Raw genomic sequence first — 11,602 nt, 5'->3', positions numbered from 1 at the left:
GGGAAGAGGGTCACCTTTGCCACGCGCTCACTCTCTCCCAGACTCTTCCTTGAAATCAGGCAAGTACTGCGTGGAGAAACCGAGATCTGAGCCTAAGAAAGGGGACCCTAGGCGGCGCCCAGGATCCAGGAAAAGCACCCATCAGGAGCCGCCCCGCCCCGGGGCTGCAAAAGTGAAGTCTGAATTCCTACAGGGACAAGGTGGTGACCACTTTATGACTTTTTCCCTGCCCACAAAATATACTCCCGGTGAGCACAGACTTTTCTCAGAGGTGACGCAATGTTCTCAAACACCACCACGGCCACCAATTAAAAAAAAAAAAAAAGGAAAGAGATGAAGGGGTAAGCCTTGCCACCCCAGGCTTCATTCGGCTCCAGCCCCTCCCTCCCTTTCCTCCGAGTCTACTTCACTTTACAGTCGTTTCCCATTCCTACCCCCAGTCCTCCTCCCAAAAGTTTGACGACCGCAAAGGAAACCAAACCGGGAAAAAAAAGTTATCCAGTCCCAGACCTGGCGGGAGATCAGCATCTCTTTTGTTCGGGGCGAACCCACCGTACCCAGTGACGTCACCTGGACTCTGGGCCAATCGGAGTGCGGTCGGCGGCGGCTGCTGCGGCGGGAGGGGCGGGGGGAGTCGGACCGGACCCTCCTCCCCGGCGCGCAGGGCCTCGTGGGGGGGCGGGAAGGGACTGTCCCATATAAGCCTCTGCTCTTGGGGCTCAGCCGCTCGCACCCGCTGCGCTGCACAAGGGAAGGAAAGGAGCCTAAAGTGTGAGCCGGGCCTGCGGCCACAACTTCTGGTTCTCTCCCGTCCTCCTTCCATCTTCTTACAGGGGTCCCCACCTCAGGACTTTTCCTGCAGGCTGCGAGAGGAACCACAGTTCGTGGCCGCTTGCCTCCTGGGGAGGATAACTCTCCTCCCATCCACTCAAGATGCTCAGGGGTCCGGGACCCGGGCGGCTGCTGCTGCTGGCAGTGCTGTGCCTGGGGACGTCGGTGCGCTGCACCGAAGCCGGGAAGAGCAAGAGACAGGCTCAGCAAATTGTGCAGCCTCAGTCTCCGGTGGCTGTCAGTCAGAGCAAGCGTGAGTATCGACAGTCTGGCTGAAACCGGCCGGCGGCAGGGATGGGTTGGCCCTCAGCGCCCGCAGAAGTTATGGCTAAAGTTTTGCGCGCGTGCGTGGCTGTGCGAACGTGTGTGAGTGCGCGCTTTAGTGAGGGAAGCCAACTGTGGACACAAAAGGCTTAGGATTGAGCAGGCTGGTTGCGGGTACAGTGGAGGCAGGGTCCGTTTGTTCTACCTTCAAGTGCTCTAACAAATTTTACACCTTCAGTTCTCCCTTCCAGGAACTAAAACTTGTGGTGAAAGAGAGAAGGGACACGAACTTACAAATTTTACATATGAGATTAATGTGGTCCCTCGATCCTTATTTTCTTTATAAGTAAATAGATAAATATTTAACAAATGGAGATGAAGACAGAATATCTAAATAGATAGTTTCTTACCAACTTAAAAGAGATGTAGTTGGCTCAGTGCTTTGGGTGTACCTCAGGATTCTTTACCAAGAGCAAGGATAGGCATTTCTCTTCCAGCTTTTCAGACACACTCTTCCTTCATCTTGAGCTAGAGGAAAATTTAAAAGTTCTACCCCCCCCCCCTTTTTTTGAAATGATTTCACACTGTAGCCTAAGCTAGCCTAATATTCTCCTGTGTTGTCCAGGCTTGTGTTCAACTTGGAGCAATTCTCCTGCCTCAGCTTCTACAGTGCTAGGGTTACTGGCATAGTCATCAGGACACTCAACTTAAAGTTTTCTTTCTTGTTTTATTTTTGTTGTTGTTTATAGTATTGAAACCCCTCATGAATTAAAAGTAATTTCTGTTTTTTTGCTTCTCAGAATGTTTCAATTCTGCTGATGTGGTTCCCCTGACCAGATGGACATGACATCATTGTATAACTTTTAACCAAGTTAAAAGATAAGGGGGAAAAAAACCCTGAAAACTACCTCCTACATAAACAGTGCTTACATCTTTGACTAGTTAGGTTTGACATCTGTATTTTATTGGAATATTGCTTTTAAGAGTTGTGTTTGTTCAGGCTCACTGAGTCAGTTGGCAAAATTCAGTAATTTTGTAGGGGAAAAGAAGAGGAGGGATGAAATCGTTATAACTTTCCCCTTCAATTCTTCACAGCTGGCTGTTTTGACAATGGGAAGCACTATCAGATAAATCAGCAGTGGGAACGGACCTACCTAGGCAACGCCCTGGTTTGTACCTGCTATGGAGGAAGCCGAGGTTTTAACTGCGAGAGTAAACCTGAGCGTAAGTGGAAGGCAGTCTGGTCCCTGGCAGAAATGATGCTTTAAATAAAAACACATTTGCCTTTCCCTCCACCCTGCTAGAATAGCTTGTAATTCCCTCTTAGTAAAACTTGTGACTCTGGCTTTTCACATGCTCTTACCTCTAAAACAATTGTAATGCAAACTTGTTTCCAGAGCCTTCTTTTTAGTCTCTCGAAGTTTTTGATTAGAAAATGAAGGTTTTTTTCATGTCTCCCTTCAAAAAGAAAACTTATAAAAGTTTGCTTATAAAAGTTTAATTTATTAGAAAGTTATCTCAGATCTTTTGGCTCCTGATTATGGGCCAAAAAGTGCTTTGAAGCACTGGGTTGTAAAGTGATTTGTTAGCTGCAGTTCAGTGAAAAAGCACCACCACTTCTGAGACTTCGAACCCCCTTGATATGCTTCTTGTGAACTACAGCAGTCTCTTCAGAGAGGCTGCTGAGGGAGGATACAGGGGAAATATTTCAGTAGGGCTGACAAAGGCCAGCGCCTGCTGGGAAGCAGGCAACCTTCAAACTGTTTGTGTCCCTTGTGACCCTTGAATTGATTTCCCTGGTTTGAGACTGGAATTTGAAATCTTTCCTTTGCAACTCAGCTGGTCACAGGGTGTGGCTTTTTCCTGAGAACGCTTTACATTATAAATAAGAGAGCCTTGATGAGCTTGCCAAAGGTTAAGCGCTCTGGTTTTATTAAAGCCTAACTTACACTTTGTCTCACTTAAGTTTCAAAGTAGCCATTTATGTGTGTGAGACTCACATGGACTTTTTTTTTTTCCTTTTCCGCAGCTGAAGAGACTTGTTTTGACAAATATACTGGGAACACTTACAAAGTGGGTGACACTTACGAGCGCCCTAAAGATTCCATGATCTGGGACTGTACCTGCATCGGGGCTGGGCGAGGCAGGATCAGCTGTACCATTGCAAGTAAGAAAGGCCTTCTGTGATGTAATGGAGTTCACATATACATGTTTCTCTCTGTGTCCCATCCTTGCCTTTTTCTGTTATATCTGACTGAATATTTTTCTTTACTTTGGGATTCACCTCAATGACCAAATCCTGTACTTCTGGAAGATGGATCTAAGCAGAGATGGAAACAATCTCTCTCCCTCCCCCCCGTGGCCCCCCCCCCCCCCCCCCGTGTGTGTGTGTGTGTGTGTGTGTGTGTGTGTGTGTGTGTATACAGTGGAAGGTCTCTTGGTTCTTTTCAATAAGATATACTCAAGGGACCTATTCTAAATTATCTGGGCATCTTTAAGCTAGATTGATTGATCATATTATCATCTGCAGCTATGAGCCAGACTCTTTTTTTGTTCTTTGTCATGGAGTCTGGTTCTTTGTGATGAATAGATTAGATTTGGGGAGAAGATCGTGCTGTTCTCAAATACAACACAGAATGATGAGCACAGTGCATCTCCAAGGTACTTTGGGTGCTGGGCCGACTCTCAGGAAGTCTACAGCTAAGGCAATCTTTCTAGTATGACTCATTGGTTTGTCAGTACTTTCTATTAATAAGATTTAAAAAAAACTAACTTTAAATATAAGTCCACTGTCCAAAAGAACCATTCAGTCCCTTCTGAATAGACTAAATCAATATTTCCAACACTTAATGTTAGGGTTTTTCCAAGTTTCCTGGCAAAGCCCTAGTGTCAATGGTACACAGTACTTATGACCCTGCATACAACTCAAGCCATTGGATTTAACAGCCTAAGAAAGCATCAGTGTTTTCACATTCATGAGCATGCATGGTTGCTTTCTGCCAGAGTGCTATTTCCACCCTAGAGTAAAATGCAGGCTCTCCCTGCTTCAGGAAATCGAAATGCTATGCCCATGTAGCTCACCTTTGCTGTCTAAGAGGAGGACAGTTCCTCCCAGCTCTTTTCTGTCTAGGGACCAGATTATCTGTGATCTATCTGGGGAACCATGATTTATATCTTCTTGCCATTCAGATTTCTTCTCCATTTGTGCTTTAACAATTGGCCCAAAGTGAGCAGATACATTGTTAGCCTTCTGCTTTTTTTTTTTTTTTGACCCATGGTTAGGGATTGCATGGTTAGCTGATCTCATGGTTAGGGATTGCATTTTGGCCAACATAAGTACTTATCTCAGGCAGAACACAAGATCAGCACCCCCTGAATTCTCTGAATCACTTTCCCCTAACGTCTGATCTCTTAACAGATCGCTGCCATGAAGGGGGTCAGTCCTACAAGATTGGTGACAAGTGGAGGAGGCCACATGAGACTGGTGGCTACATGTTAGAGTGTTTGTGTCTGGGAAATGGAAAAGGAGAATGGACCTGCAAACCTATAGGTAAGTGGCTCGTATGGGTGACAGCGGGGAAGGGAGGCACAAGCACAGCCCTAACGTGTGCAACCCAAATCAATGGCCAGGATAGCTGAATCACAATGTAAAAACTAGTAAATGTAATACAATTCACCAGTCTTAAGGAAGTCAGATCCTGAAGTATGAAACAAAGAAGCCCTAATTTTGTTTCAAAAAGCACAAGGTGGAGTTAAAATCTTTAGGAAGAAGTGATTTCTTTTGTTTTATATACTATACTGTGTCCTTGGTGAAGACATGTTATTTAAAGGGGGAAAAATTACACTATTGACATATTTCTTGTTGGAACACAGTGGGCTAAAACCCAAAATGCCATGTGGCTTTGGTCACACCTTGGTAATTTCCTTAAAAACAAACATTAAAGGTTGTGGTGGTTTTTTTTGGGGGGGGGGTGTTTGTTTGTTTGTTTCTTTGTAAGTCATTCATAATTTATATTGGTTTAGTTTAGAGACACACACAGATCAGTGGTAGAGAGCACTTGCTGAAGCAAACATAAGGTCCTGGGTTCAACTCCTAGGACCGCATTAATGAGTTAAAAAAAAAAAAAAAGACTGGGATTTTGCATAGGGTCATCTCTCATAGGGTATGGGCATACATTTCTTTCCACTTGAAATGCTAGTGGCAAGCTTGGGACTGGCAAAAAAAGAAAAAAATGCAGTCTGTGTACTCATTAGGAGAAGAAAGTTTGCCTGCCAGCAGGGCTGGGGCTTCCACTCACTTTGGCTTCTTGCTCTGTGCTTAGCTGCAGGGCGTGGCTTCTCTGCTGAACAGAGTGCCACTTTAAGAAATGTGGCTGGGGTTTTGCTTACATGCTACACTTTAAATTACAGGGATACACTATAATTTAAATAGCCTTTTCCCTCTTCTTTCTTTTTGCTTTCCGATTCCTTCTACAGCTGAGAAATGTTTTGATCATGCTGCTGGGACTTCCTACGTCGTGGGGGAGACCTGGGAAAAACCCTACCAAGGATGGATGATGGTGGACTGTACTTGTCTAGGAGAAGGCAACGGACGTATCACCTGTACCTCCAGAAGTATGTTTTAGCTCTTTTCTGTGGAAAACGCAGCCTGCTGTTGCTTCTGGATTCCTAGAGAGAGTTGTCCGTAGTGCTGGGTAATGCTTGGAGAACTTAATGGTGTCATAAGATGTCCAGAAAAACTGTACAACCAACACATTCTGCTTTTTCAGAGGACACCAAATAAGTAGAAAAAGCAGTTCTCGGTTCAACCCTGCCTTAGGCAGTCAGCTAGTAAAAATAAAAAGAGCCTTAGTGATTATTCAGATGCTGAATGGGTCTTCTTAGATCTGGAAATTATCACAGAGATGTTTTTCTGGTCCTAACCACAATCAAATCCCTAAACTAGCATGTAAATGAATCCTTTGACTTGGAGGAGCCATTGACATGAAAATCAAAGGCTCTACAAGTTCAGATTTCCTTCTGTGTTTGAAGTTTAAGTAAGGTTTAATGACTAAACAAGAACCTAATGGAAATGAAAAGTGTCTGGTATTATCCTTCTAATAGGAAAGTGGAACAGATTTCCGTACGTTTGTTCATTTACTGGGCAGAGAGACTGTTAAATTATAACCCATCCCTGCTCATACGCTACAGTGTGAGTAGTAAGGGTCTAGCTTTGTGACTTAAATATTGCTGCAAATGCAGTCAGAAAAAAAAAAAATCAACCATTGATTCAGACAAAGGCATATACATACAAGGACAGAGGTCAAAGGGAGGTGTCTTTCTGCCCAAGCCCCCAGCTAACAGTGTTGTCAAACCTGAGCCTGTTTTCAGTATCCTGGTTGAAACTCCTAATGCTGAGCTTTGTGATTCATACACAAGACTTCCTCATCTTTGACCTACTAAGTGTTCTCTGAAGGCTAAGCTGTACCCCGTTCGTATTTCCCTCCCTACACCACCACATACAAAGTGAGTACTTAAAAAATTTCATTTAATGCATGCTGCTTGTTTGAGAAACTTAGCATGCTGTCAGCAGAGTTTTGAGTGGTAGGTGAGAGTCTGAATTAGATTTCTTTCTACATTTGTTTATTTTGTGTGTGGAGGTGGGAGGGAGGCACACATGCCACAGTATGCATGTGGAGGGCAAAGGACAGTTTGGACCATGCAGGGTGCAGTGACCTCAGGTTGTCAGGTTTGGTGGCAAGTGCCTTTACTCATTAAGCCAGATCAGTGGCCCAGAATTAGATGTCTGATTTGTCTTCAGCTGAAATACTACCACAAAGGTCTGGAAAGTATCATCACAGTTTTAACTCAAAAGGTCTAAGGAGCCTATATGTTTCGGGGAAATGTTTGATCATTTTCTATGACTTATTTTTGTTTAGCAAAGAATTTGAACTTGGATGGTATTTTTAATTACTATTTTAAGCTGGATAAACAAAACACATTCAAGATATCTAGATTTGATTTTTTTTTTGCATTCATTTTAAAATTCATGCTTCAGCAAATTCCAAGGCTGTTGTTAGTTTGAAATTCTACAGATGGAACTTTGAAGGCAGAGGCAGCAATTAAGAGTTCAAGACAATCTTAGAAGGGAGAAGGATGCCCGAGGCCAGCTTTTTACAGCGAGAATAAGAGACAGCATCCTTCACTCCAAAAGGGACCTTAACCATGGAATAAGGCCATTTTGTTGGTGACTTTTATGTTTGTTGTTGTTATTGTTATTATATTCCTATTATTATTACTTTTATTACTACAATTATTTTACAGGGAGGGTTCTCATAAGCCCAGGCTGGCCTAGAATTTACTATGTTGCTGAGAGAGACCTTGAGCTACCTCCCTGTTGCTGGGGTTACAGGTGTGGGTGACTTTGTAATTGTAAAACAGGTATTTTGGGGTGGGGCAAGAAAAGAGAACCTTCTAGCCAAAGAAATTGTTTTTCCATAGGAAACCTTTTACATAACAAGTGGATGAGCTTATCATTTTATAGCTTCCCTGAGGCAGGTGGAAGAGACCTGCCCCTCTATTGTTTGTAGCATTCCTAGGAGAGTTGGCCATTGAAAGGAGAGCCATAGGCTGTAATTTACTAGGAGGTCCGGAAGCCTGCGAAGGAATCAGTAGAATGCCAGAGGATATATTGAGTCAAAAAGGCAATGTAGAATGTCTTAATTTGTTTTTTAATCAATAAAGAACAGTGAACAATTTTTTTCCTTCTCTTTGGACAAATGGAGAGGTAGTGCTGTACTGTAACAAACCGTGTATCTGAGTTTTAGTATCTGCATCACCGCCACTGGATAGGACGTACTAACACCAACAAGAGCGACACAGAAGCATTCTACTGCAACATTCCCGTCTTCGTGTAACCGTCTTTTAGTAACCGGCTGCTTGCCGGTTACTAGATAATTTCTTACTCAATGCTTCTCTCCCAAAACAGACAGATGCAATGATCAGGACACCCGGACGTCCTATAGAATTGGAGACACGTGGAGCAAGAAGGACAACCGAGGAAACCTGCTACAGTGTGTCTGCACGGGCAACGGCAGAGGGGAGTGGAAGTGTGAGAGACACGCTCTACAGAGTGCTTCAGCTGGTGAGGCGCTGGGACTGGGGAGCAGCTCGGTGTGCCATGCCAGGGTGATTTACAGAGTCTCAGCTAAGAAGCTGGGATGATTTATGTAATGAAGTTGAGAAATGCATTTAGTGTCCCAAGATAGAGAACAGAGGTTTGGAAAACATAGTGGTGCTCTGGTATCAGCTCCATCGTGCAGTGTTTGCCTTTTGAGCATGAGGGACAGAGTTCAGTGCTCAGAACCAAAGCAAATATCCAAGTGTGATGATGTTATCCCAGCACCAGGAAGGTGAAGGCAGGAAGATCCCTGGGGATCACGGACCAGCCAGCTTACACTACTTTGGAGCTGTGGGGGTGGTTCCAGGTTAGTGAGTGATGGTGCGGCTGGCCAGCCCACTCTTGGGGGAGTTGGGGAGAGTCATGTTCTAGGTTTGTGAGAGATGGTGTCTTAGAAAGCAAGATACATGGCTCTGGACTTAATCCCTGCCTTCTGCATGCACAAGCTCTCCACACGCATGCGCACATAGATAATGTGCATGCACCCTCACTCACGTGTACAAGTAATAGTGAGTGAATGTGTGGTATGCACTTAGAATCCTCAAGCCCCGGGTCAATTCCCAGCCCCTCCTCCCAAAAAAGCCACCTCAGTAGTTATTGTATAAAATTTAAAAGAATAACTAAAACAAATAAAGATACTTGTATCTCGGATTTTTGTCAGAGTCTGAGGAAGGGTTCAGAGTACTTGCCGACCATGTGCAAAGGCCTAGTTTTGGTTCCCTCTCACTAAATAAAAGGAGGGTTTGTTGTGCCTATGATTCCAGGGATCAGGAAGTAGAGGGATGGAGGATCAGAAGTTCAAAGTCATCCTTGGCTACTTAGTAAGTTCTAGTCAGACCTGCTCAATATAAGATGCTGTCTCATACACACACAGATCTGAAGAGGGAAATACAGCCTTGGTGGGTGGAACCTTCCTGTTATTGTGCTCTGGGTTTTCATCTGACTTTTACCATGTGATATTCCAGCCTTGTTACTTAGCCTCTTAGCAATCAATCATCTAGTTTAATAGTAATTAGATTTTTTCCCTTTTGATGAGTTTATCTTGACCTAATTAATTCTTGTGAAAGCAAACAAGGTTACATTTGATGATCTCTACATTGTCTAATTATCATCAATAAAAACAGCTATTGGCAATAAGACAGGAAAAAGAGTTACGGATGTCAGTCTACTGAACTAGAGTAAGGATTAACTCTTGAGTTAACTAGGATTAAACAATACATGTTAACTATTTTTATGGCATCACTAATATACTGAGGTATTTCATTAAAAGGTTTGAGGAACAGTGTTAAATGAAGCAACCTCTTCTGTGAGGGCCTTGACCTTCAAAAGTCAGATTTGTAAAAGAGAAGCTAGCACATTCTGTTGTGTTAACTATCAGAGGACACTTGTGAGGATTGATGGGTTTTAGGAAAACAAACACATATCCTAAGTAATTCTGCTGAGTACCCACACCCAGGAAGAGGGCTAACTTAGGAAAGCCGTAGCTTTCCAGGGTGTCCTCCTGAGAGCCATGTTTTAGAGAGGGCAGGATATCTTTCCTGTGGATTGTCGGGGTCTCTCAGGAAGAGGAAAGGCCACACCGTGCGTATGCGAACCGTGGGGGAGGGAAGACAGGCAGACCATTTCAGGCGAGGGAGAAGACAGGAGCATGGCACTCAGGAATGGTGAGCAGCTCAGCGGGTTGGAGCTTAGAACAAGGCAGGGCAGGCTAGCAGCCAGGCAGGAGGGGCGTGGTGGAGTAGTGCGGAGCTCACTGATGGCTTGCTTTCTAGCATGACTGAAGGTTTGTTGAAGATAGCCTGCTGTGTTGTGTGGCAGAATACTGTTTGACACTTACGTGTGCTCTTCAGGTGGCTCCAATGAAGTTATCTGAGGAGTCTTGCGACTCACTTCTTGGGCTGAATGCAGAAGTTTCAGGTCAAGCCTGACTCTGGTCTTGTTGATTTCTCGCTTCCAGCTTTCTAACTTTCTTTCTCTCGCTCTTAGGATCTGGCTCCTTCACTGACGTCCGAACAGCTATTTACCAACCCCCGACTCACCCCCAGCCCGCTCCGTATGGCCACTGTGTCACAGACAGTGGTGTCGTCTACTCGGTGGGAATGCAGTGGCTGAAGTCTCAAGGAAACAAGCAAATGCTGTGCACTTGCCTGGGCAATGGAGTCAGCTGCCAGGAGACAGGTAGGCACTGCCTCTGTACGGCAACATCAGAGAACCTGTAGTGAGTGTCCGAAATATCTTAGCTGTTCGTAAAAAAATGTAAACCGACAAACCCAGAGAAGTTTATAATCCTGTGATAAAAATCACAGTGGTTGACATTTTTTTCTAGTCTTATCATGTGTATATTTTCTTCCTGTCCTGAGGATCAAATTGCTTTGTATTATCTGTATTTGCTGAAAGGGATGCTGCAAGAACATCGTTTTTTTTTTTTTCTTGTTTGTTTTTGTTTTCTTTTTTTTTGTTTTCTCAGTGTTTTCTTTTTTTGTTTCTTCTGATGTGAATATACCCATAGCTCTCTGTGTCATCTTTGAATCATAATAACTTGTATTCATAAAGCTTTACAAGTGGGGAAGCTGAGTCACGGTAAGCAGAAGTGTCGCCCGGTGACATTAACCGAGGAACTCCAGCTCACCCTTAACCAGCTGACCTGACTTTTCAGCTTGGCCCTCGAGTAGCACAATCTCCATTTAAATTAGAAACTTGCCACCACTTGGGTCAGGGGTGAGGGTGGGAAAGACTGTACTGACCGAGACTCTTGGTTATGCTTGTAGCTGTGACCCAGACTTATGGTGGCAATTCAAACGGAGAGCCCTGTGTCCTCCCGTTCACCTACAACGGTAGGACCTTCTATTCCTGCACCGCCGAAGGGCGGCAAGACGGACATCTGTGGTGTAGCACAACTTCAAATTATGAAAAAGACCAGAAGTATTCTTTCTGCACAGACCACGCGGGTGAGTGTCCTGGGAGAAACCAGAGCAGGGCAGTCGTCTGTCCTTGCTGTGCACACCCTTCTGCGTGCCAGCAGTCAATCATTAATTCTGAGGCTGCACAGGAACTACCGCTTTGATCTATTTGGACCCAAGAGGCACAGCTAATCCCACAGCAGTGGCAGTCACCATGTCCCTTAGCACCACTGGGGAAATGTCACCGAGGGAAAAGCCCGATGGTTTGATTATTTTGACACATGGGGATTATGATGTGATTAAAGACACTCAAGTATTGAAATCAGTGGATGACCCCACAGAGCCGATGATCACACAGGATAAATGTCAAGGGTGCCAGTACTTATCTTCTGTGTAGAGCCATATTTCACACAAAGCTATCATTTAATCTTTTTTTTCCCTTGGCTGG

At 44.4% G+C, this 11,602-nt stretch overlaps 1 protein-coding gene across 6 annotated transcripts in view; it reads left to right on the top strand.

The window, feature by feature from the left end:
• The first annotated feature begins 662 nt into the window (after positions 1–662).
• The window catches only part of Fn1 (fibronectin 1), a 66,455-nt gene continuing 55,515 nt past the window's right edge, over positions 663–11,602 (top strand). For 3 of the 6 annotated variants that reach the window (XM_028760565.1, XM_028760564.1, XM_028760563.1), the window contains exons 1-8: positions 663–1,084; positions 2,191–2,319; positions 3,125–3,262; positions 4,514–4,645; positions 5,572–5,709; positions 8,063–8,218; positions 10,241–10,432; positions 11,023–11,202. In XM_028760565.1, the coding sequence (XP_028616398.1) occupies positions 934–1,084; positions 2,191–2,319; positions 3,125–3,262; positions 4,514–4,645; positions 5,572–5,709; positions 8,063–8,218; positions 10,241–10,432; positions 11,023–11,202 (1,216 nt within the window). In that variant the 5' untranslated portion in view covers positions 663–933. The remainder of the gene's footprint in view (positions 1,085–2,190; positions 2,320–3,124; positions 3,263–4,513; positions 4,646–5,571; positions 5,710–8,062; positions 8,219–10,240; positions 10,433–11,022; positions 11,203–11,602) is intronic. The other 3 variants (XM_028760568.1, XM_028760567.1, XM_028760566.1) reach the window with 1 other exon arrangement.

The sequence above is a fragment of the Grammomys surdaster genome, unplaced genomic scaffold (assembly GCF_004785775.1).
Source record: "Grammomys surdaster isolate TR1022 unplaced genomic scaffold, NIH_TR_1.0 126546, whole genome shotgun sequence".
NCBI lineage: Eukaryota > Metazoa > Chordata > Mammalia > Rodentia > Muridae > Grammomys > Grammomys surdaster.
The sequence above is the reverse complement of the archived record's forward strand: the minus strand, read 5'-3'. Positions and strand labels throughout refer to the sequence as shown.